At 42.6% G+C, this 27,131-nt stretch overlaps 1 protein-coding gene across 3 annotated transcripts in view; it reads left to right on the top strand.

Moving 5' to 3' along the window:
* P2RX4 (purinergic receptor P2X 4) overlaps positions 1–27,131 on the top strand; it is a 50,938-nt gene that overhangs the window by 19,779 nt on the left and 4,028 nt on the right. The window contains exons 4-10 of one of the 3 annotated variants that reach the window (XM_033956214.1): positions 733–805; positions 3,694–3,793; positions 15,023–15,103; positions 15,217–15,358; positions 17,195–17,331; positions 20,427–20,520; positions 21,239–21,304. In XM_033956214.1, the coding sequence (XP_033812105.1) occupies positions 733–805; positions 3,694–3,793; positions 15,023–15,103; positions 15,217–15,358; positions 17,195–17,331; positions 20,427–20,520; positions 21,239–21,304 (693 nt within the window). The remainder of the gene's footprint in view (positions 1–732; positions 806–3,693; positions 3,794–15,022; positions 15,104–15,216; positions 15,359–17,194; positions 17,332–20,426; positions 20,521–21,238; positions 21,305–27,131) is intronic. The other 2 variants (XM_033956215.1, XM_033956216.1) reach the window with 2 other exon arrangements.

Genomic DNA, 27,131 nt, shown 5'->3' with positions numbered 1-27,131 from the left:
CTGGGCTGTATAACTGGCAGGATGGGGGCACACTGGATAAGCTGGTTGCCGTCGGCTCTGTAACTATAGCAAGTCTTGTGTGTGTCTATATAGCAGACCCTCGATATTCGCGGGGGTTAGGGGCAGAGCCAGCCCGCAAATAGGGAAAATCGCGAATAATTTTTTGGCCCGGCTCTGACCCACCCTTCTGCGTCCCCGACCTTACCAGGTGGTCTAGCGGCAGGGCAGGAGCGATCTTCCTACGTTCCTGCCCCGTGCAGAGCTGTGCTGTGAATTCGCCGCTAGACTACCAGGTAAGGTCTGGGGGATGTCTGGGGCAGCGTTTCTCACTTAAAAATCAAGGCTAAAAATAAAATCACGAATGACCAAATTTGCGATTGGGGAAACCACAAATCGGGAGGGGGGCTGTTTTTTGTTTTTTTTTAATTGCTTTCATTAAATACACATATCAAAAACAAGTTTTGATAAAACAAAATGAAACAGGTGCCTGTACAATTACAGCATATTCCTTTAGATATTGGAAAAATTGCAACCAGTAATTTAAACCATAATAGAAAGGACCCATATAGAGAGAGATGGATTAAAGGGCACTTATTGACTTCCAGACCTTTCTTTGAAACAAAAAGCCCATTGAATGGTAAATGGAATCTGCACTGCTGCATTGTAATTCATTTTCTTGTGGTGGTGATTTTGCTGACTTTTTTTTTTTTTTTTCCCTCCCCTGTCTTCCAGCTTCCGGATGACAACACACTATGTAAATCGAACAGTGACTGTGTCACAGGCTATGTGGGCACGCACAGTAATGGTGAGACAGACCTGCCTGGTTTTTCCCTATACATTCCTTAAGAAGTTAAGTGCCTTGGAGTGTCCTTTTTTTATTTTTTATTTTAACAAATGAATAATTAAATCAGAAACCCACCCTCTTAAGCTGTCTTCTAATGATTTAAAGTTTGAATATTGGTTCCCTGAAGCAGTGAACAAAACGTGGCAAGTGCATTGCGTTTTTTTTAGTTTTTGCAAAGAGATGAACAACGCAGCGTATTATATTATTGAACCTTTGTTTCAACATATAAGCTGTCAAATGTGGAAGACTGTGCAATGATTGGGTGGTGAGGTGCTTGGGGGCTTGACCTCCGTTTTACACCTTCAGGTCTCTGAGCGTATACTTTCCATATTTAAAGCTTCATATTTACGCTTAAGTATATTTTGTAAAGAACTTCTTGGGGGTTGAGGGAAGTGTGTTTTGTTTGATATGGCCTTTCCTATACGCAGCAATGTAGCTCGTGTGTTCCTGCCAGTTCATTCTGCTAATGTTTATAGGTCTGACCACAAACGTCTTGTCTTGAGGCGTTGCTTATTTTGGGGAACTTTATCAGCACTTATTTGCCACAGTAACATTGCACGTGGTTAACGAAGTTTTGTAATTTTCTGACTTGTCAAAGCAAAAAATGATAAGAGTGAGGGTAGTGCTCTGACTACTCTTAACTTAGCGCCACATCTTATTTCTGTGCATGAGGTTTGGCCAATTTATCTTGATGTTTAACTTCCCTTTTCGGGTGGTGACCTAAACAGAAAATGACAGCAGTTATCGATGCAAATTTAGTCTGCCTTGTTCTTCTCTGCTTTGGTGCCACAGACCCTGGTTCATCTCCTCATCCTTTCTTCTCTCCTTTGTAGATTGAGGACCCGCGCGCTTCTCTGCTTTGGTGCCACAGACCCTGGTTCATCTCCTCATCCTTTCTTCTCTCCTTTGTAGACTGGGGTCCCTCGCGCTTCTCTGCTTTTCAAGGATTCTCTCAGCATTTTGTCTCCACCTTCACTGGGAGTCTCCTTTCTGTTCATCCACTTTTCTTATTATTTTTCTCTCTCTTGGCTTATATCCTGACTACTTCTTCTAAAAAAGTTTAAATTCTTAGTACTCATCATTGAACATACCAGGAATGATTGTTGCAGTTGTCCAGGTCTCGCCCTGTCTGGGTAGGTAGAACAGACGTTTCAGCCATCAGACTGAGGCGTTTTTAGGGTGTGCTGTGAGGCCTGCAGTTTGTTTTTATATATAGTGAGTCCTCCAACCTGATTGGCTGGGGCTTAGGGTGATTGAAATAGGAAAGTCCGTTGGTCCTGAATTTGAATTTTGGCGGGAAAGTCTGTTGGCATTATTCCGACTTGCGACTCAAACATGCTTTCCTACACCTCTTCTTTCCCTTTCCCTGTAAAATGGCATTATTAATTTCTTGAATTCTCAACCTCAAGAGTAGAATGAGATTTAAATTTAATGTGGCATTAAAACTTACTGGCCCCATTTGTTTAATACTTTCAGACAATTCTCTGCCTTTACACAATCTCTAAAAATTTAGAAATCAATTGGTGTGATTCCCTGATGAAGCCCGATACTCTGTAGATTTTCCCAAGTCTCCTCTTAATAATGGCTTATGGACTTTTTGGAAATTATCCAACCTTTTTTAAACCATGCTAAGTTAACTGCTTTATACAGGTACAAGATCCTTTATCTAAAATTCTTGGGACCAAGCATATTTTGGTTTTTGGAGCTTTTCGGAATGGATCTTGTACCTTTACTATATATATATATACTCTCTTCCTCCCTCTTCCCCCCACCCCAAAGAGTAATGACCTACCCCATCCCCCTCCCAGACCCAAGTCTCGGCAGCCATTTTCAGCACTGAGAGAGTATGGACAGGAATGAGTGAGAATCGCTCCTGTTCCAGTGTCCTACTAGAACACCATGGAAGCACTGTTGGCCTGGGGGTCCTGCCGCTTGGTCTGTGAGGGGGGTGGGTCATCACTGTTTGGATGTGGGGAAGAGGGATGGAGAGGTGCTCTGATGGTGGGGGAAATGCTAGGTTGAGGGGGGTCTGATGCAGGGGAACTGCCAGTTCGGGGGGGGAGAGGGGGCTGACGATGGCAGTGCCATCAGAGAAGGGATTCTACTGGGGGGGAGGGAGGACAAGCACACGCACCTATATTAGTTTTAGCTTGTGTCACATCAGGGAAATGACTACTTCTGGTTCTCATCAAATTTCGGTGTTCAGAACTTTTCGGGTTTGGGAATTTCAGATAAAGGATCTCGTACCTGTACCACGTTCTTTGGCAACAAATTCCAGAGTTTAGTTACACACTGAGTGAAGAAATATTTTCTGTTTATTTTGCTAGCTTCATATTATGTCCCCCTACTTCTAATATTTTTGGGAAAGAATAAATGTTCATATCTACTCATTCCAGTCCACTCAGTATTTTATAGACCAATGTTGTATCTCCCCTGAGCCATCTCTTCTCCAAGCAGAAGAGTCGTAGCCACTTGAGCCTTTCCTTTATAGGAAAGCAGCTAGGGTCTTTTAGTTTATCCTTAAGGATTACATGAATACGCCAGGATCCAGTGATACTGAGCATGCAGCTGGGGGATCCCCCATACTGGATTGGGGGGGGGGGTGAGGAGGCAGGATGGCTGGTGTTAAAACTCTCTAGTTTTAGGAGCTGAAATGCTTGGGGAATGAAGGACACAGTTAAGGGGCTCTTGTTCATTTTGGGCAGTGTCGCAGCATAACTATCGGACAGTGTAGCTCATTTGGGGGGTGATTTATTTTTTTTTTTTTTAACTCTTATTCTGAACGTATGAGAGTTATTTATGGGGCTTGTCTATTATTAACGTTATATTCTTTTCTGTTCACATCTTAGGATTCCAGACAGGAAAATGTGTAGCTTATTACAACAGCTCTGTGAAGACCTGCCAGATCTTTGCCTGGTGTCCTGTGGAAAATGACACCATTGTCCCTAAGTGCGTGTTTTTTTGTTTTTTTTTTACTGCTAACTATAATTCATATAGCGTGAATAGCAGGGGTTTTATGCTCCCTAAGTGACCCTTCATTCTTGCATTCCTTCCCAGCTAACTTTAAGATCCTTTGCACCCTTCCAAGATTTTGATAACTTAAACTTTAGAATTATGATCATATTAACACTAGCCTTCCCAGAATCTAACTCATCCCCACTCATACCTGCAGGGAAGGAGGCACTCAGGCTGGTGATGTCGGGCATCACCAAGCCATGTGCCCCTCTCCCACTTGCCTCCCCCCCCCAGTACCTCTTGAAAACTTTGCTGGCAGAAGGGAGCAGCATCTCTGACCTTCTGCTCGTGCCAACCTCGGCTCTCCCTCTGATGTCATTTCCTGGTCCCATGACCAAGAAGTGACATCAGAGGGAGAGCCAAGCTGGCACAAACAGTAGCTTGCAGTAGCTTGGAGATGCTTTTCACTTCTGCCAGAGGATGGAACTTCTCTCGTATGAGGAAAGACAGAAAAGGTTGGGGCTCTTCAGCTTTGAAAAGAGATAGCTGAGGGGAGATATGACTGAAGTCTACAAAATTCTGAGTGGAGTAGAATGAGATCGATTTTTCACTCTGTCAAAAATGACAAAAGACTAGGGGACACTTGATGAAGTTACAGGGAAATACTTTTAAAACCAATAGGAGGAAATTTTTTTTCACTTTGAGGATAGTTAAGCTCTGGAACGCGTTGCCAGAGGTTGTGGTAAGAGCGGATAGCATAGCTGGTTTTAAGAAAGGTTTGGACAATTTCCTGGAGGAGAAGTCCATAGTCTTTGTTATTGAGAGAGGCATGGGAGAAGCCACTACTTGCCCTGGATCGGTAGCATGGAATATTGCTTCTCCTTGGGTTTTGGCCAGGTACTAGTAACCTGGATTGGCCACCGTGAGAATGGGCTACTGGGCTTGATGGACCATTAGTCTGACCCAGTATGGCTGTTCTTATGCTCTTAAGTGTGCCAAGTATAAGGCAATCAAGCCGTTGTAACATCACTGATGAGGTTGACTCTGAAGTACTGTGGAATGAGGCATTATGACATCATAATCTCAGCTCTGGAACGTTACTCTCATTGGGGTTCCGGAATCTTGCAAAAATCCAAAGAGTAGCAATATTCCAGAGCTGAGATTGTGATGTCATAATCCCTCTTTCCACCAATGCCTAAGAGCCAGCCTCACCAGTGATGTCACAATGGCTTGATTATCCTACACTTGGCTCACATAAAAATATAAGAATTGTCATACTGGGACAGACCGAAGATCCATCAAGCCCAGTATCCTGTTTCCAACAGTGGCCAACCCAGGGCCCAAGTACCTGGCAGAAACCCAAACAGTAGCAACGTTCCAGAGCTAAGATTGTGATGTCATAATGCCTCATTCCACCAATGCCTAAGAACCTAGGAATCAGCAGTGGATTTCCCCAAGCCATCTCATTAATGGCCTTTTAGGAAAATTTATTAAATTATCCTCTTTTGGGAAATTATCCAAGCCTTTTTTAAACCCCATCATGTTAACTGATTTCACCACATTCTTTGGCAGCAAATTCCAGAGTTTTAATTACATGTGTGAAGAAATATTTTCTCCGGTTTGTTTGAAATCTACTATTTAGTACAGTCAAACCTCGATTTGTGAATAACGCGGTTTGCGAGTGTTTTGCAAGACAAGCAAAACATTCTCGCAAATCTTGTCTCACAAACAGTGTTGACTCAATTTGTGAGCCCCCACCTGACCCGACCGCGAGAACCGGCAGTATTGCTCCCCCCGAGGCCACCGGCGCTGCTCCCTCCCTTCGCGATCGCCTCCTCCCCACCCACTGACCAGCCCTGTCCTTATCCGTGTGCCACCAGTGTTAGAAAGTGCCTGCCGCCAATCTGCTTCTGGGCCTTGAGCATCTGCGCATGCTCAAGGCCTTCTGGATATCACCCTTACCGAGATTCTCATGAGACTTGAGATCTCATGAGAATCTCGGAGAGGGTGAGATCCAGAAGGCCTTGAGCATGCGCAGATGCTCAAGGTTCAGCAGCAGACCGGTGGCAGGCACTTTCTATCACCGGCGGCACACGGGTAAGGACAGGGCCGGTGGGGGGGGGGAAGGAGGCGATAACAGCGCCTGTGGCCTCGGGGGAAGCATGGGAGTCAGGGTGCATCCAGCAGGAGTGAGCCAGCACCAGAGAGTCCCAGAAGAGGGGGTAGTGGCATTCGGGGGGGGGGGAGGGGCAGCATATGGGAGCGGCAGGGCCAACGGTGCCTATCCGGGCTCAGTGGCGGCGGCAGTTTGCTTACAGCCAGCACCCTGGAGCCGAGGTGTACCATCGCCACCCGCACAACCCACAGTGAGAGGCAGCGAACATCAGTGAGGCAGCGAACAGGCAGAGGAGGAGAACTGGAGGAGCCGCATGGATAGGTCTGAGGCAGCGGTGGAGGCGTCGCTAATGGTAATTAAGTTTTTGGGGATGTGGAACGAATTGTTCTAGTCTACATTAACTCTTATGGGAAAAGTTGCTTTGATATACGAGTGCTTTGGATTACAAGCATGCTTCTGGAACAAATTATGCTCGTAAACCAATGTACCACTGTATCTTCATCGCATGTCCCCTAGTCCTAGTGTCCTGGTCTCATTTGTCTGCATATAGGGTTACTATATGGCTCCAGAAGAAAGAGGATGGATTGCGCCAGCTTTCAGTGGGAGTATAACCCAGATGTCTGTCTCTCTTCCTTACTTCCACTAAAAACAATGAAAGTAAAAACCGGTTGTCTCAATCCATCCTCATTTTTTCTGGAGCCATATGGTAGCACTATCTATATAAGGTGAGTTTAGGTTTTTTTTTAAATATATTCTTGAATTTTGCTTCTTTGTGTTTTTTGTTTTTTTTTTCAGCAATTTTTGTCATTTTCATTGTATTATGGACTTTTGTATTAAAATATTTTTCAGTGTTGAGCACTTCATATTAAAGAAAAACAAAACCAATTGATGGAGCTATAGGATGCGAGTAGTTGATAAAATTAACGAACTGCTTCATTTGTCTATTCTAAGATGCTGGGGAGCACTTATTCACCGATATCTCCTTATATTAACAAAAAATGTTAGTCATCAGTTTCTTATGGAGAAGCCTTAATCCAATTTTGTTCGTTGGTGTTGGTGTCTAACTTTAGGCAGCCCTTACAGAATTTCCCTCTTTTTTTATTATTTATTTATATATCATTTTCAAATTACAAATCAAGTATCACTTGTACAGAAAGATAAAGGTAAGCCAGTAAGGCAATAATATATTCACTCTAACGTCTCAAACATCAATAAAAAGAAAATCATTATAGCTTAACTGCAACTCAAGTCCACAATAAGGATCCAAGGTATACTTAGCGGAAAATTAAAGTAATATTATCAAACTAAATTGATATATAAAGAAGAAAAAAGCCCTTTAGACTGAGACAGGAAAACAAATAATCAATTTCGCCCTCATATTTCCCCTTAAACCTGAGGCGCTGTAGACAAGAATGTTGTCGGCTGGCTTGGATCAAAGAAAACACATTTTTTTGTGCGATATTGTATCACACGTTTACAGGGGTGTCGAAGATAAAAGGTCGCCCCCAAAGCTATAACCCCTGATTTTAAAAGAAGACATTCACATCTCCTTCTTTGCGTATCTCGAGCCAGATCTGGAAAAATCAATATTTTAAGTCCCATAAACATTTTTTGTCTATTTTTGAAGAAAAGCCTAAGCAACCAGTTTTTATCTGGTGCTAAGGCTACCGTAATCAAAAGTGTCGCCGGGGGAGCCATTTCTATATCCGAAAGTTCCAATATTGCTGTAACATCTAATGGTTGCTGGTCCCTTTTTCTTGTTGTCGTTGCTGTTCTTCTCTTTTAATAGGTACCAAGATAGTAAGCCTGCGTAAGTGGTGGCAACATATCTTCAGAAATTTCCAAGATTTCCATCATATAACGTTTCACTATATCTCTTGGAGATATTGTTGCAACCCTCGGAAAGTTGATTAATCTGAGGTTATTATTTCTAGAAGTATTTTCTAAGGATTCCAGCTTCCTTCTCAAATTGATATTACCTTTAATGTTTCTCTAATCAGTTTAGAAACTTTCAATTCTTGGTGGATATTTTCTAGGGAACTTTTTGACTCATCAAATTCAACTTTCAAATTCCCCACCATAGTCTCTTGAACTTTAAGTCTTTCTTCCAACTGAGTCAGTTGGGGTTTAATTGATTTTGCCAAGTCTGCCACCAGATCCCATAGGGAATCCAGGGTTACCTCTCTGGGTTTTTTTAATATAAGAATCATTAGTAAGATTAGAAGTCTCACCAGCTGATGACCCCTCTTGAGCAGGGCTACTCTGGTTCCGATTTACCCCTATAGTTGTTAGACTCTCAGTTTCTTCCAAACTCTCCTGCAAACGGGAGTTTGTCTCCATTCTCCCCTCTCTGCTCTCTATGGCCTCCGATGGAGGGTACTGCCCATGCTCCGGACACACCTCCTCTCGTGGGGAGCTGGTAATCTGAGCAGGAGGGGGAGGTGCTCTGGCGTCGGGGCTCAATGTTGTCTCTAAGCCCAAGGAGACTGCATCCGTTCCGCCCCTCCGGAGCGTCTCCAGCAGGTCTCCCGGGGTGTCTCCTGCATACGCCGGAGAAGCTCCTCTATGTTACCGAAGACCGCTGCTCCGGACTGCTGCGAGGCTCCAGCGGCACTGCGTCCTCTTCGTTTCGGCATGGAGAGAAGCGGGTATCTCAGGCAGCGATTCAAAAGTTGTTGGAGGTAAGACTCTGCAGCGTTTTGCTCAGCCAGAAGGGTCTGCGGCCATCTTGGATCTCTGGACATCTGAGCTTTTTCTACAGAATTTCCCTCTTATTGTATAACCCACACGTGAACTGTGTTGAACCTGAACACACCTACCTCTGGTCCCATAAAAGCACATGTGGAATCGTTTTTGTAAGTGGCCTGGAATGTGCGGACAGTGGTGAGTTTTATCTGCAGAAGATCCTTTAGAAATTTGCTCCCAGTGAGGGTCATTTACCAACGTAAATGAGGTATTTGAAAAGTACAACCAAAATCACTGGAAGAGATAATCGAAATCACTTATATATAAAGAAACTTTTAATCTCCTTCTGCTGAGGTAGGAAATTGACACGATGACAAAATTCATCATCGTTCCGGAAATAATCCCATGTCATTTTCTAGTGTCTATTTCAGCCTCAGTCCTTCTACACCAGCATTTTTCAAAGCAAAGCTTGCGGGTCAGTGGTTGTGGCCATTCATACTCTGATTCTTATGTGAGCCAAGGATAATGAAGCCATTGTGACATCACTGATGTGATTGGCTCTTAGGCACTGGTGGAATGAGGCATTATGACATCACAATATCTGCTCTGGATACCAGAGACTGTCATTTTGTAGTGTCTGTTTCAACCTCGGTCCTTCTACACCAGCATTCTTCAAAACAAAGCTTGCGGGTCAGTGGTTGTGGCCATTCATACTCTGATTCTTATGTGAGCCAAGGATAATGAAGCCATTGTGACATCACTGATGTGATTGGCTCTTAGGCACTGGTGGAATGAGGCATTATGACATCACAATATCTGCTCTGGATACCAGAGACTGTCATTTTGTAGTGTCTGTTTCAACCTCGGTCCTTCTACACCAGCATTCTTCAAAGCAAAGCTTGCGGGTCAGTGGTTGTGGCCATTCATACTCTGATTCTTCCCTCTTTCTTTAAAGAATGACATGAAGATGGTTTCCCGCGGTTATCTGCGGGGACGGGAACGGTGATGAATTTTGTCACCGTGTCATTCTCTAGTAGGAAACAAACAGCAATGAAAAATATGGTGGAGAAAAAGGCCTCACAGCCAGTCAAGGGACTCATCAAATGGAACCCAGTGAGTGACCACTTAGTTCATCATAAGCCAGAATACCTCCACCCCCACAAAGAAGTAATTGTTTCCTCCAACAACAGGAGTGGCAAAACTAGAAATGTTTAAAGTAGGAAAAATTCTCATTTCTTAGAGATGTCAAAGCAACACAGGAGGGCAAAAACTGAAAAAATATAGCAGTTCTTAATGGAACGCAAATGTCCAAAATAGAAAGAATATATCCCAAATACTTTATCACAATAAGATGAGCATGTCCATGGCTTGAAAGTCCACACGAAAAGGCTGAGCCCAACTTCCGTTATTGATGTCCCATTCCACGTGAGCACAAACTGCGCCATACAAAAGTGCAGAGAACAATTATAATTTACTAGTTTTTTAGCCTGTTACATTAACGGGTGCTAGCAGCTCTTCTTCCTTACTTTTTTCTCCCCCCTGTCCAGCAACACCCCCCTTCTCTGCTCCCACTGTCTTAGCAGTAGGCCTTTTCCCTTACTTTTACCTCCCCCCCTGTCTAGCAGCACTCCTTCACTGCTCCCCCTGTTCAGCAGTAGCCCATCTCCATTGGTTTTACCTCCCCCTTGTCCAGCAGCACCTCTTCCCTGCTCTCCCTAACTTTTACCTCCCCCTTGTTCAACAACACCCCTTCCCTGTTCCCCCTGTCCAACAGTAGCCATTATCCCTTCCTTTTACCTTCCCCCTCTATCCAGCAGCACCAGCGGTCTCTCCCTATCATCGGGCCCTCTTCTCCTCTTCCAGTTGCCGGGGTGCCTGCAGCAGCACCTTATGTGGAGTTATCTCCAATGATCACACTCTCTATCTGTCCTTCTGCTCCAGGCTGCTCGATTGCCGGTCCTTCGCTTCCTGTTTGTCTCCGTGGGCAGTGTTTGTTTGTTTTTTTTCGTTGAGGCCGGCTTCCAACCCGCTGAAACCGTTGCGTGCTGCAAACAGCTTATGTACCGCAAATAGAATACGGCCACAGAAGCACACATCATGGTGGCAGGGATCACGGCCTCCTAAGTGCGCATGCGCACTTAGGGTTTTATTATAGAGGATAATTGTTCTCTGTGCTTTTGTATGGGCACAAAATGTATAATTGTTCTCTGTGCTTTTGGATCTTGCTACGTTATTTTTTATATAGTGTTTTTATAGAAGTTACTTCATTTTGGACTCCTCTCATCCTGATTATTTGTAGCTTTTTCACACCTTGCATTTTCGTAGTGCTCTGTTTTCAGACAGAACATTAAAATAAAGAAGCCATGATAATGCCAGGTTTTCTCAGCAGTTCTACCTAGCACAGGTGGTAAATTCAGTGCTCTTTCCGCTACTGCTACTGATTAAGCTCAAGGGATTGTAGAAAATAGTCACTACAGTTTTCCATGTACTTTGGTTGAGTCGAGCCAGCTGGTATCCTTGGCTGTTTGGAGGGTGGGGCAGGGTCCCTCAGGTGATGCAGCCTGCTGGCAAACCTATGATGCTGCTGCATTGAGTACTTGCTAATACTGCCTAAATGAAGACATATACAGGACGGTAAATGGGCTATAAAAAAGGAAATTAATGCCAATTAATAGGACAGACAGAAAAAAAAAAGAGCTTCTGCTACCCAAAGTTGTTTTTTTGTTGTTGTTTTTTATTTTTTAATTATTATTTTTTAAATCAGTCCCTTCCAGTAGCTGGCAGCTAGTGAAATTTAAAAGCCTAAAATTAGGAACACGATTCTAGTCAATTTCCGAAAGCTTTGATAGGCTTCTAGCTTTCACAGTTAAGACACCCCCCCCACATTAAGAACTTTTAAATTAAGGGGTCCTTTTATCAAGCTACGGTCGGGGTTTAACGAGCGTAATACCGCGTGTTAAACCGTCTGCCGCACTAGCCACTAACACCTTTATTGAGCAGGCGTTAGTTTTTTATCCGGCCGCGGGGTTAGCGCATGATGAAATGTCCACGCTAACCTCGCTAGCGCAGCTTGATAAAAGGACCCCTAAAAGTCAAACCTGTGTTTCAGTTTTATCCAATGACTTGCACCACAAGTTGGAAACGTCAGATTTTTTAAAAAAAATAAATCTTTATTAATTTTTCCATTCCAAAACAATGCATTAAAATATACATATACGTATAATTAACTTCAAAATTGCATTTACATTAATCGTAGAAATACTTTAAAAACATTTTCCCCTCCCTCCCACCCCAATACAAGAACAAAAACAAAATGCATTATTTCAGATATATAGGGCTCCTTTTACTAAGCTGCAATAGCATTTTTAGTGCACATTAAAGATTAGTGCACGCTAACCCCCCGCTACTCGGAAAAACTAATGCCAGCTCAATGGTGGCATTAGCATCTAGTGCGCGGGGCATTGTAGCGTGTGCTAAGCTCGCTAGCGCAGCTTAGTAAAAGGAGCCCATAGTGAAAATCATATTGAACTTATTGATCAATGATAACATCAAAATATAATACCTCTCCGTCCACCCACCCTCCCTGGATGTGTAAATCAAATTAAGAAATCAGGAGAATAATCCAGCTAATCATCATGAACAAAATATGTCAACGGACTCCATGTTAATTTAAATAACTTATTATTACACAACATTTCTGGATTCATTTTCTCATATTTGTAGCATAAACATAAAAAGTCCCACCAAAAGGAGAAATTAAGTCGATCCCAATTTTTCCAGTTTTTGGTAACCATTTGCATGGCTATCCCAGTCATGATGGAAAATAATTTACTTTTATATTTGTCCAAAGGAGGTTTAGGTGACAACAATGTACCACAAATAACCACTTCATAAGACAGCGGAATTGAAGATTCCAAAATCAAGGTTTCAAGGTTTTATTAAAATTTGATTTAATCGCTTTTCTAATTTCTAAGCAAGTTTGCAATATATATAAAAGAGCATGAACATAATAAAAATGCCATTAAAATACCATTAATACTTAACCCCCCCCCAACAAATTACAAAGAAACATCAACTAATAATTGGCATATTAAAAAGGGATAAATGAGATAGACAGACGGGAGACAAAAGGAAATAGGATTTAGAAATACAATTTGGATAGGAACGAAAGACATATGGGGAAAAAACAAAAGGAAAGGGCTCGTTGCTGCCCCATATTGATTTCCAAAAGTTGAGTATCAAAGGACAAAAGAACAACAAATGATCCAGTGTCCCTATTTCAAGATGACAGTGACAGCATTTATTAGATTTTGAACTATCTTAACTTCTGCAAACGAACAGGGGGTCCAAAAAACTCTATGTAACAGAAAAAAAACCAAGTTTGTCTCATAGATGCTGACACTGTACGTCTCATCCTCCAAGTTCAAATCCGTGGCCATTAAGTATCTCAATGCTCCAAATGTCTTTTAGACTGGGTTTTAGGCTTCTTGTTCAAATATTCAGATATTAATTTATACCACTTGGCAGCCTGATGTCTTAGCAAATCTGTCTGGAAGCATAGGCCCGGCAAGCTATACTGATTATTTAAATTTCGCCAATCAGGGAACCCCTTCTGAATGGCCTGCTTCAACTGCAACCACTTATATGCTTGAGACTTTGTAATGCCGAATGATTGTTGCAGTTGTGAAAAATCAAGCATTTTCCCTTTTGATAACATCATCTAAAGTACATATACCTTCCTGCAGCCAAACTTCAGATTTGTACACAGGGTTTCATACAGGAATGAAGTTTCCCTGGTAAATGTGTCCATGAAATCCAATCTTTGGCTTTATATACTGATTCGTCCCTCACAAGAAGGGCTTGACTCGGTTAACAGAATTTCCTAATTCAGATGTAGAAATAGTTTCTACTTCAAGTGAAAGATGAGCTTCAGATGGTGCAGGATATATTAACCGGATTGGCTTAAGTCTGTGCAGGCAGAGCCTTAGACACAAACATGCAGGGTCAGGCTTTGGAATGTTTGGTGGTGGGGGGGGGGGGTCAGTTTTGTCAAAGCAACACACTTGTGCTACTTCACAGGGCATGAAAGGTCTGATAAATTTCTACACCCCCTGAGAAGTGATAAGACCGACAACTGCTATGAAGTTGGATTTCTGAAACCATTGTGAAAAGGTTTAAAAAAAAACTAATGAGAATTTTCACTCCATTCGCCCCTCCCCTCCCCCACCCCACACACACACATATAATCTTGTTCTTTATGTCTGCCATGTGGCAATTCTTGGGTGTTATCGGATTTATTGTGAGCTTCTATACCGCTACTAATGACTGGGGAGTCAATTCAGAGCGGTTTGCATGAGCTTCTGTAAAGGTGTTACAATACATGGTCTCTATACAGAGTTACAGGGGCTTCTGTAGCAGTGTTACAATACGGAGTTATTAAGACCGACATAACTATGGCATAATCGATCATCCTACTTATGTTACCGGCACATTGATCATCCTACATATTTGCATATGTTCATCAAGTTTTTAGTTTCAAGTTTGTTAAAAATTTGATTAAATCGCTTATTCAAAATTCTAAGCGATGTACAAAAAAAGTAAAAATTACAAATTTCTGGGGGAAATAAAACAAACAAATAAGACTAACCTGACAAAACATATTAAACAAAAAGAGGAAATGGGGAAAGAAATACAAGTTGTTGATAGTAAATAAGACAAGTCGGGGAAAAACCAATGGGAAGGGTGAGAGCGGTGGACTTCAAATAAGTTGGGAAATAGGATTCAATTGAGACTCCTAATAACGTTCTAGCAGTCAAATGCATTAAAAAGAAAGCATTTTAACTTGCTCTTGAATCTGTCTAGGCTGCATTCTTCCCTTAAATGAATAGGGAGGGAATTCCATGTTTGGGGGGGCTGTGACAGAAAAGATGAATTGCCACCGTGTGAGAGAGGGAACAATTAATAAATGTTGGTCTTCACTATAGTTTATGACAGTTTTTGTTTATTTTCGTACACATCCAGGGAAGGGTGGGGGGGTTATTTCTGTCATAATTTTGACCATTGAGTATTTACAATTGGGGTGGGGGGAGGATGGGAAGGTATTATTAATTTGAAAAGGGTAAGGTTATTGGGAAAACGTGTTTTATTGAATAATCATTGGGTGGGTGGGTGGGAGAAAATGGTTGGTTATGCATATTTGTAAGTTGATTGTGCTTTTATTGGCTTTTTATATGTTATATATTTGTGTATTGCACTATTGAAGTTTGGAAAATCAATAAAGAATTATAAATTAATTAATAAATGTTGGTCGTTTGACCTAAGTAATCTTAAGTACACTATATTTACACCCCTTCTAAGGTTCTGTGGAGTTTTTTTGTTTTTTTAATAGTTTAGCATGTAACTAAGAATTGATTTCCTTTCAGGCCTGCTTTTCTGAAGGATGCTGAAAACTTTACTGTATTGATAAAGAACAACATCTGGTATCCAAAGTTCAACTTCAGTAAGTAAGTATCGGCCAGCTGACAGTCGTCGCACTCCTCGGTCCTGGATGTGATGATATAATTTGTTTGGTGCTTGCAAAATAGTAACTCTGGGTCCTGTTTTCCTTCCTCTGCAGGCGAAATATCCTTCCCAACGTCAGCACAGCGTACTTGAAGACGTGTGTGTACAATCGCTACACCGATCCCTTCTGTCCAATTTTCCGGCTCGGCAGTATCGTGCGCGAGGCTGGTCAGGATTTTCAAGACATGGCTGTGAAGGTCAGGCCTGGTTTTCAGGCATTTGAGGGGGGGGAAGGGATGTGGTAAAGAAGGGTGGGAGTGTGTCTTTGGTAATTACAATTTGACATGTTGCTGAGAAATGGATTTGAGAATTTAAGATTAAAAAGGAAAAGCAATATAATCCTCAGATGGCCAAGCCCACCAATAAGGGAAGGGAAGCTGTAAATTTGGAGGCCGATGGAATTTTCAGTTTTGGTTTCCATTAAAGGTGTGCGTTTTTCAATGGGAACCAAAGGTTGTTTTCTTTACCGTCTTTTTCACTCATCGCAGCAAAACTCCATGCTGTTGGGGTTCCCCCCCCCCAATAATTACTCTCCTCCGGGGTTTTCCTTGTATAGATGCTGCTGCAGTTTTTGCTGAGGGGAACCTGATTTTAATGACTACTCTTTTTTGAAGTGCATCTTCAGTGTGCTTGTCACAATTTATAACCCATCATTTACCAAATATAAAATCAATAAAATAATATGCATGGTAGAACTTACACATAAAATATGAGAGACATTTAAGGCAAAACCTAAAACCAAAATGTTACCTCCGTGTACAGAGTTTAGAAGCTATCGTCCTGAAGCTGCACCTGTTCGGGGAGAGAAGTTGGCTTCCCCCCCCTTGTATTAAAATAACTTGCACTACATGGTAGGTACGATCAACAGCCTTCCTGGAAGACTTACTAGTTATACTGGTTTTTCTCTGCTGTTATCTATTGTGTTATTTACATTAACCCAGCTCTAAAGTTCTTCTTAGACAGAGTTCCCTTCCTGCAGCTCACTCTCTTCTTGAATAGATAGCATACTTCCATAGTGGGTGTTAATTGTTTATACTAGATTACGCTGGATAGACCACTGGTCTGACCCAGTATGGCTAGTCTTTATGTTCTTGTATTAATATCCCCTTCTAGCCTGCTGATCAGGATTTTTTTTTTTTTTTTACTTTATTAATTTTCAAATATAACAGTGCAACACACAGGTATAAGAACATATAACAAGTCAAGAGAAGCACCTTCAACTTACAAATATTCAAAAACAATAATTTTATCCCACCCACCCACTGATTTATCAATAACACAAATGTATATATTCATTAAAATAATACAATAGTAGGATCCCACCCACCCTGGATGTGTAAGGAAATGACACAGAAATGAACAAAAAAAATCCCCAACTACAGAGAGGAAATAAAAGATGTCAACGGCCCCCAAACCAATTTAAATACATTACTATGCCCCAGCATTTCAGCATTCATTTTTTCATACCTCTAGCTGGAGCAAAGGTTCGCCCACCAAATAGTAAAATTGAGGCGATCCCAATTCTTCCAATTACATGTTATCATCTGCATTGCTATCCCAGTCATAATTAAGTAAAGCCGGCATTTATAACGGTTTATAGGGGACTTAACATGTAGAAGCGTTCCACATATTACTGCTTCATAAGTCAATGGAATTGATGATTCCATTATAACATTACTCTGTCTCCATATTGACTTCCAAAAGTTAAGTATCAAAGCACAATAGAACAACAGATGACCCGGTGTCCCAATGTCTAGATGACAGTGCCAGCATCTATTAGATTTAGAACAGACCAACTTTTGTAACCTAACCGGGGTCCAAAACGATCTGTATTACAAAAAAAATCCTGCTGATCAGGATTTAAATGGACAGCAGCCTCTCCTGCCTGCTTAAACCCCTTTGATCGTCTACCCCCACTATTTGTGGAATTGAAATGAGGACAGAGTTAAATCTGACCGTTTCTTGGATTGTGCAAGTCTGTTAACCGGTATGGTCTCCAAAAAATAATCTTCCAGCATTCTGGTTTTGTTTAGGGTGCTGTGATGGGAATCCAGATCAGATGGGATTGTAACCTTGATCGGAGGGCCTCTTACTGCCTCCCACGGTACTCCTTTCGCCGCCTTGACAACAGAGAAATAGATCATGATGTTTCTCCCGGATACAACTTCAGGTGACGCCTTCGCAGTGATCTGGTAGAACGAGGCAGGTTCATTGTTGCTTCGGGTTCAGATGGTGTCTTGAGGGGTGAATGACTGGTGGCCTTGGGCCCTCTTCTGTGGGAGCAGCACCAGGTTAATAGAACTGTCATTGCAGATAATGGGTAGAAAGCTGGCCACATCAGTCCACGATTTTAAAAAAATGCAAACCTCTGTGTAGTATGCTCAGAAACACAAGGGATCATTTTGGAGTAAACACATAACAGCCTACAAGGGCATCTCCTCGCTAATTTTTTCAAAGGGAAATAACCTTTTTTTTTAGCTGCTACCCTGGGAAAGTCACTTGATTCTCTGTTGCCCCAGGTGCAAAAACCGTCTTGAGCCCACTAAGGATGGAGAAAGTACCTGTATATAACATGTGAACTTCTTCATTGGTTGTATTACAGAAAGCCGGTATATTATTTGGGCCAAGTAACCAACTGAGAGCAAACAGCATTTACATTTTAAATGCCAAGTGTATAGAAGGTGTTAGGTCTCCTGACTATCTTCACTTCTGAAAACCATCTTGCCTTAACCTGGCTAAAAGTTAGATGTTGTGAATGTCCAAGCTTGCTTTTGGCCACCTTCAAACAGAACAATCTAGGCCCTGGTCATTCTGCTGAATCCCTTTTGAAAGCTCCGCTTGTGAGAGAACATAAGAAACGCCCTCACCGGATCAGACCGAGGTCCATCTAGTCCGATGATCCGCACACGCGGTGGCCCATTTAGGTACTCCTTTTTGGAGACCCGAATTACCCGTATCCCTCAATATGATTTGCAAGAAGGCATGCATCCAACTTGCGCTTGAAACCCAGAACAGTAGTCTCCGCCACAACCTCCTCCGGAAGAGCATTCCAAGCGCCCACCACTCGTTGTGCGAAACAGAACTTCCCGACACTCGTCTTGAACCTGCTGCCACTCAGTTTCAGGCTATGACATCTTGTACGTAATTTTTATCACAGGACCGCCCCCCCCCCATCAAGGTTCTCGAAACCATGCACCACAAGATCCTAAAATACATGCCTGGAATAAACCCCAGTAGTGGAAACCAGTGCCCCACTCACATGTCCACCTGCTCTGAGGTTGTTGTAAATATATGCGTAGATCATAAGTAGAGGATGTGTGTGCATCACGGCTCTGCCCCTGGGGAAAAAGTTTGCATGCATACTTGTAAATCTGTGCAATTTTTTATAAGAACTGTTTTTCACATGTAAAGCATGCTATTCAATACTAAAGCCAATTTTATAAATTTAACCCCCCCCCCCCCTGAAGGTGGGTTACACTGCCACATTCGCAATAAGCATTACAAACAGCCATAAGACACGCATGTATAAATTTCATCAACATATCATGCAATTTACCCAATGAAAATGCTCAGCATTCCTGCTTCATTTCACCAAAAAGATATATCTCTTCAAAAGCCTCTTGAAAACAATCGCATCTTTTTGAGTTCTAATATACAGTGGAAAGGCATTCCACACATCTGGCAAAAAAACAAAAGGAATTGACCCCAAAATATCCACAAAGAAGAAAATCCAGAGAAAACAAAACAAAAAAAACTCTGTGGAGTGACGATGTTCCCAAATGGACTTTATTTGAAAGTGTCAGAGTTTCAAAGGTACACTGAAATCATCCACATAAAATAATTCCATCCACATAAAAGTAAATCATCCACATAAGAGCCTTAAAGGACTTACTCCGCTAGGGATACAGGACCCAACACGGTCCGCGTTTCGACAAAAAGTCTTCTGCAAGCAGTGTCTCAATTCCGGTTCACCACACAATTGTTTCCCACGTACTCGTCTTTATAGGACCCCCAGGGACCCCTGAAGAAGACTTTTTGTCGAAACGCGGACCGTGTTGGGTCCTGTATCCCTAGCGGACTAGGTCCTTTAAGGCTCTTATGTGGATGATTTACTTTTATGTGGATGGAATTATTTTATGTGGATGATTTCAGTGTACCTTTGGAACTTTGACACTTTCAAATAAAGTCCATTTGGGAACATCGTCACTGCACAGAGTTTTTGGATTCCACACATCTGGACCAGCACAATTTTTTTGTGACTTTCAACCTTGCCTACTGTCTAGCAGGAACATATAACTGTCCAGCTTGAACAGAGCATAAACTGTGTTATACATACTCGGATATACAGTTGATGAAATACCTTTGCCTTCATGGAATGGCTCAGAAATAAGGTAGCAACAGCAGTTTACATCGTATTCTAAAATCGATCTTCAGAATTTTCACATAAAATTCAGACATAATTCTCACCTTTCCTCAAGGTGAATTATATTCAGGTGCTCTAGGGCCCTCCTTTACAAAGCCAGGATGCCATTTTTTTTTAGCGCCAGCTGCGGCGGTAAGAATTCCGACGCTCATAGAATTCCTATGCACGTTGGAGTTCTTACTGCCACGGCCGGCGCTAAAAACGCTAGCGCAGCTTTGTAAAGGAGGGCCTAGGTTATTTTGCAGTCCCTGGTGGGCTTACAGTCTGTCTGTCTACCTGAGCAATGGAAGGTTAAGTGACTTGCTCAAGGTCACGAGGAGCCCCAGTGAGGTTTGAACCCCAACTTTCCTGTTTCACAGGGCTGTTGGGCTGAACTCTACACTTCTTCCTCCATAGTCGCGGTTTCAGCAATCGCAATTTTGATTATTCACGTTTTTTAGCTTGCTGGCTCATCTTTCCCCCCCCCCCCCAATTAGTCAGCTTGCATAGAAACATCACTGATTCCCAGCACTTTCTTCACCATATTTTGCCTCTCCTTCAGGAACAGGCCAGGTCTCCCACCATGTTGTTTGTGGCTTCACCATATTCACAATGTTTTTTAATAGAAAACAGCGAATAACATATGAAAAAGTTATTTGCGTTTTATTTTTTTTTGTATTAGCGGTTCTGTTAATCCTCTATCATAGCGAATATGGAGGGAGAAGTGTACTTCATGTCTTGGGTGAATGTGTTCATAAAGGTAGTTAAATCTTAAATAATTAGTAACTGGGATCCATTTAATGGTGTATGTAGGCCCTGCAAAGGGAAGGAAAATATGCTATGTTCTGTGTTCTTCATTTTAGGTTTGCAAAATATTATAAAGGTGAGAATGGTGTGGAAATGCGGACGTTCATTAAGGCCTATGGCATTCGTTTTGATGTCCTGGTTTTTGGAACGGTACTTCAGATTCCTTTTCAGATATTTCTTTTCCACCAAAATTGTAAAAAAATGAATGAACAGGCATACTCGGTCGCACTCTGTCTCTGTGATATATGCACAGTCGCACTCACTCTGTTCTACACGCCTGTGTCTTTCATCTCGCACAAAAAATGGCCCTAATCTACCTATGAAAAGACAGTGCTTTAAATATTACACTGGGCTCTAGAGCATCAGTATACTTACTACTGGGAAATTAGCCCAAGCTGTACTGTTTGGATTCCTAGTAGAATCGTTCATCACGGTCGCACATGACACAGACCCTCCCCCCCCCCAGTTCCGCCCCACCCTAGAAAGCCAGATTCCTGTAAGCAGAGCAATACTGGTAAAAGAGAAGCAGAAATGCATTTTTTTCCCCTGTACTCTGCAAAATGTGAAGATAGAAAAGACACACACATCTCAGTTCTTAAAAATTATTAAATAAAAATTGTCTTTTCTACCTTTTGAACATTTTAACCTTTAAGTTGGTCCCAGCCTTTTTTTCTTTTCATTTTTCTCTTCTGTGTTTTTATAGCAGTCCATTTGATTTGATCCTCATTCTCCCTTTCTCTCATCCTCTTCTTAATCTCCTTTTCACCTCATTTACATATCGTTTTTCCCTTCTATTTTGTTATTGTATAACCTGTTGAAAGACTGCTGACTGGAAATTTTACTTGTAAATATAACATTTTCCCATTAGGCAGGAAAATTTGACATCATTCCAACGATGATAAATATTGGCTCTGGTGTGGCACTGCTGGGTGTGGTAAGCTCTTTTTATGTACTCTAGACTGGGTGACCTGTCCCCTCTTTCCCTCCCCCACCCTTATTTATTCAATTTTCTGTACCGCTCTCCCAGGGAGTTCAGAATAGTTTACATGAATTTATTCAGGTACCGAAGCATTCTTCACACTACGGAGGCAGCAGGAGGCTTTTCTCTTCTGAACATTATTATTATTTTTTTTTAAATTAAAAACACATTTTTATTGTAAAACTCCCTCCAAATGTAAAAACGATAGGTGCCGTTTAGTAGCATAATTTTCTCATCTGAAATAACAGATACATAAGAAAAATGTCATTTCAGTTTGTCCTTTGACCTCAGAATAAGTGGAAATAAAAGAATGATATACAGACCAAAGTTTCACCCTCCCCCCCATGTAGGAGGACTGAGAAACTTGATGAGGTACTGCAAATATTAGCTTTATTTAAAAAAACATAATATTTATCAGAGGCAGATATAAAATCCCAAGAGAAAAATAAAACTCCAAAGTTGTCTATTGAAAAACATCTCTTTATTTAACCAATAAGATATTCAATGTATACATAAGTATTATGTTAATAATGTGGAAAGTCTTGAAATATTTGCTTTGGTGGGAGATGAGTTTTACATCCACTAGTCATCTTGGGTTTTTGTATTGAATGTTTTATTGTCTAATTAAAGAGACTTGTTTATTGATAGACACCTTATTATAGGGAATTGTGCTGGCTTCCTGGGGAGGCCAGGGTGTTTTTAAAGTTTGGTTTTATTTGACCTGGCTCCTGGCTACTTAGTTGATCATTTTAAATTTCCTAATAATGGGCGTTCTTCGCAAATACTAGCATTTTTTTTTTATTTTCCATCGGTCAAGGGCTGCCATTAAAAGCTATCGTAATCGACTAATGTCATTTCAGGCAGCCACTTGGGATACTGAATTTCTGAAGCTACTTTTTTACCTCTACCTCATATTTGAATTTCAGGACTTTGGGCTAGATTCACTAAGCAAACTGATCGTGTACCGATCGGTTTGCAACCCGATTCGCTTATCTCTCTGCCGATCCGATTCAGATCCATGCATGCACATGAGGGGAACTGCATGCAAAGTAGGCAGGGACGCGATTCGCTAAAGAAATCTTTGAAACCGACTGGGCTGGCTGATCTAACACAAGAAGCGACTGCTGGGGACCAGTCGCAAACGTCCTTTCTGACTGTCCTTGGCCTGAAATCCCAACTCTGCAGCCCATTTCTGCCGCTCTGCTCTCTGCCCCTTCCAGCTGAGCCCTGGCTCTTGCCGTCCCCGACTCTCCTGCTCTCTGCCACCCTTCCCCGCGGTGCGAGCCCATGATTTTAAAGTGGGGGGGCTGCACTGAGGGGAAGGGCGGCAGAGGTAGGTGAGCCAATAATTGCTTGCTTTTAAACTTGTGTGGGCAAAGGGGAAGAGGCTGCTGCTGCTGCCGCCGGGGATCGCCCTTCCCTGGGAGAGAAGGAGAGTCGAGGCCAGTACAGTAATTCATTTGGATGGCTTTTAGCAGGAAACGCGTGGCAAAAGCCTGTCGGGAACCCACAGAAAAGTGAACTGGCACCTCCATGATTTGCTTGAGCTGGAGCGAAAACGGACACCAAACGCATGCGCAGACCATCTACATGGAAAGCGGATGGTTTGCGCATGCGTCGGGATCGCACACTAGCGATCAATGCTGTCAGAGAGGGGCGTTTCTCCGCTAGCCTTCATTTTAATTTTTTTTGTTTGGTGAATTGGTTGGGCCTGCACAGATAGGGCACGGAGATTTAGGTAAGTGAATCTAGCCCTTTGTTAAACGCTTATCTATTTTAAAAACGTTTTGAAAGTTTTAACCTTGCATTTCACTATAAATGTTCCGTTTCTTTTACATGTTAAACTGAAAGGTATTGTGCAGTATACAAATATCATGTTATGTTTTATTCCTCAGATTTTATAAAGCCTCTGCGTCTCAAATACATTTTGTGCTGTTTAATAAGCTTAATGGCTACGGCACCTCTGTGCTTCTCAGTTGACCTGTGTAGAAAAAGCTTTTGGTCTTTAGTTCATTCTTTTATCTCCGCTTACTCTGGGATAAAAAGGACAAAACCGAAACGATTTCCTTTTCATCTATTGTTGTATTTCTTTTGCATCTGAAATAACACATTTTTAGAGTTTGCTCTTTATCATTTGAACACTAAAGAGCCTCCCTAATGCCCAGTGTCACGAAGTGCCTGACTGTGCCAGTCAGCTTAATGCAGATGGTGGGGTATAGATGCCAGCAGACTCGGGGTATTAATGTAAAGTTAGCTCAGCCCTTGAGCAACAAAACTGCCAGGGTGAATGCTGTGGGGGTACCCTTCCCTCCTACAGAAGAGAGTGTGGAGACACTCTTGACTGAGAAGCACCATTGAGGGATTACCTACGTTCTGAAGTTAAACTTTCAGTATCTTGATTATGTGAGGGAGGGAGAAGGAAACGGTCATCTCCTTGGCTTTGGGACTTCTAGCTTAAGTGGGAACAGACCTGTGCTTCATTTATGGTGCTATAAGTCTCTGTTTACGATTAACTGAGGGCTTCTTGTTTAAAATAATTTTTTGAATACTCTGTGTCTGCTTTTTAGCCCAGCTATTGTGACATTGTCCCCCTCTAGAGGCCAGAGGCAGGATGACAACATCCTCTTAGGCATCTGTTCAGTTGGAGACTGTACAGATTTTAATTTCTCTTCCTAGTTAAGAGTCCCAGGCCCCAGTGCACAAAATTTTTCTGTTGCAGGTAAGACTCATTAAAGCAGTCTTAACTGTCACTGAAAACTCTCCTGCCGATGCACAAAAGAGTTCTCCGTTCATCGTACCATTCATCGTAGCAGCCACCAAGAACCCTAGGCAAATGCATTGCAAGGAGTTTATTAGTATTTAAGTGAGCTCTCCTTGGGCATGGAAGGGAACAGGCCCCTCATAAGAACATAAGCAATGCCTCTGCTGGGTCAGACCTGAGGTCCATCGTGCCCAGCATTCCGCTCACGCGGCAGCCCAACAGGTCCAGGACCTGTGCAGTAATCCTCTATTTATACCCCTCTATCCCCTTTTCCATCAGGAAATTGTCCAATCCTTTCTTAAACCCCAGTACCGTACTCTGCCCTATTACGTCCTCTGGAAGCGCATTCCAGGTGTCCACCACCCGCTGAGTAAAGAAAAACTTCCTAGCATTTGTTTTGAATCTATCCCCTTCCAATTTTTCCGAATGCCCTCTTGTTCTTTTATGTTTTGAAAATTTGAAGAATCTATCTCTCTCTACTTTCTCTATGCCCTTCATGATCTTGTAGGTCTCTATCATGTCTCCTCTGAGTCTCCGCTTTTCCAGGGAGAAGAGCTCCAGCCTCTCCAATCTTTCAGTGTATGAAAGGTTTTCCATGCCCTTAATCACTCGTGTCGCTCTCCTCTGGACCCTCTCAAGTATTGCCATATCCTTCTTAAGGTACGGTGACCAATACTGAACACAGTACTCCAGGTGCGGGCGCACCATTGCCCGGTACAACGGCAGGATGACTTCTTTTGTTCTGGTCGTAATACCATTTTTAATAATACCCAACATTCTGTTTGCCTTCTTCGCGGCTGCTGCGCATTGCGCCGTTGACTTCATTGTTGTATCCACCAGTACACCCAAATCTCTTTCAAGGTTACTTCCCTCTAATACTAATCCCCCCATTTGGTAGCTGAACATCGGGTTCTTTCTCCCTATATGCAAGACCTTGCATTTCCCTACATTGAATTTCATCTGCCATTTATTCGCCCACTCCTCCAGTTTGTTTAGGTCCCTTTGTAGGTCCTATTTTATAACTTCACATTTCGTCCCCGTTTCCAGGTCATTAATAAATACATTGAACAGCAGCGGTCCAAGTACAGACCCCTGCGGAACTCCGCTCGTGACTTTCCTCCAGCCCGAGTAGTGACCCTTCACTCCAACCCTCTGTCTCCTGCCTGCCAACCAGTGTTTGATCCATCTGTGTACGTCCCCTTCCACCCCGTGGTTCCACGGCTTCCTAAGTAGCCGCTCATGGGGTACCTTGTCAAAGACCTTTTGGAAGTCAAGGTAAATGATGTCTACAGGTTCCCCTTTGTCCCCTCCCCTTTTAGGGCCACTATTTTCCGGCCACTTCTAGAGCTGCCAGTAGCTGTTGTGCACGCACACAACACACGCATAATTGCTGAGCCGCTAAAAAATAGCCAAAACCCTGACACCGTGCTCCTTCCTGCCCAGCTGATTTGTAGAATAACCTGCTGGCTTCAGAGCTGCTGTTTTCCCTCCTGGCTCCTGCTTTGGAGCCAGCAGGGGAAACCCCAGTCAGCTGATTTGTGGCTTCCTCTGCTGGCAGGGGAAGCCATGTATCAGTTGGAAGGATTTGTCCCCTGTTGATGCCCTCAGCCTACCCACCAAAAAATCCCTGGTGGTGTAATAGGCTGGGCCCCGCCCCCATATTCTATTGAAGGTTGGGTACCCACTCTCTCCTGCCTCTGGGCCCTGCCTCCTTTAAAATGGCAGCCCTGTCCCTGCTTGGAGCATTCTGGGATGCACTAGTAGGGGTATAAGGCTCTTGATTGGTGGTTTCAGGGAGACCTACTGACTCGGCTGATGGGGATTCTCCTGCCGCGATCAAAAGAACCAGCAGGGAGAAGCAGCAGTGGCAGGAGAGGGATGGAGAGGGAGGAGCTGTGCTAATGATTACTGTTCCGAACACGTGCAAGCACCTGGTAAAAATAAATTGCTTCCACCACAGTGTTTTTACTGTGGTGTCAGAACATTTGTGCATCGGGGCCCCAGTGTCTGTCTCGCCTGGGATGGAAGTGCTGTTCAGGGTTGGTTACCAGTGTGGACTGCAGAAACAGTCCAGTCACTTGCTCTGATAATATGCTGCATATAGTGCGACAAATTATCAGACCAGTCAGAGGACTCTTCTGCATCAAAGAGGCAACAAAGTGACGGACCAGTCAGAGGACTGTTTTCCCTGTTGGAGGCTTTTAATTCCAGTGCTGTGGTGTCAGTAACTACAGAATCAAGTTTCAAGGCCATCAGCGTGACGGATTTTAAGAGAAAATGGGATACTCACGTGGGATCTTTAAGGGAGTAAATTCAGGGGAGGGGATACTTGGAATGGGCAGACTTGGTGGGCTATAGCCCTTTCCTGCTGCTTTTTCTATGTTTCTAAGTTTGTTATCCCGCCTTATCTGTAATCAAAGCGGCTTGACCATAATAAAAAATTATAAAATGCAGGGAACAAATAAACATCAAATACATTGCATCAAGAGACAAACTTTCTTGACTGACATGACTAACCAGAACAAAACAAATTGGCACATGAGGAAAGGGAAGAACTACAACCAATGATAGGAAAGAACAAAAATAAGAAAAAACGAAAGGGTGGGGAAACAGAAAATTAAAACCCAATACTGGATACTGAAGGGTTTAAAACATCCTTAAAAGGACGGTTATACTGCAAAAGCATCTTTGAAAAGCTTAGTTTTTAATCTAGACTGACGGCCTCTTTTACAAAGCCGCTGCGCTAACGGCCCCGAAGCCCATAGAGATTTAAAGGGCTGTAGCTGCGCAGCTTTGTAAAAGAGGCCGTCAATTATCTAAGATATTAATCTCGCGGAAATAATTTGAGGCCGAGTTCCAGAGCGATGGGGCGGTGACTGAGAAAATTTTATTTCTCATGAAGTTGACATGACTTAAGGATGGGATTGCAAGTAAGTTTTGATTGGGTGATCAGAGAGTACGGTTAATGGAGTAGGGTATAAGAAGTCTATTGATGAATTCTGGGAGTCCTGACACGGGGAT

This window comes from Geotrypetes seraphini, chromosome 8 (genome assembly GCF_902459505.1).
Source record: "Geotrypetes seraphini chromosome 8, aGeoSer1.1, whole genome shotgun sequence".
NCBI classification, from domain to species: Eukaryota; Metazoa; Chordata; class Amphibia; order Gymnophiona; family Dermophiidae; genus Geotrypetes; species Geotrypetes seraphini.
Note: the sequence above shows the minus strand (reverse complement) of the source record. Positions and strands in the feature narration are given on the sequence as shown.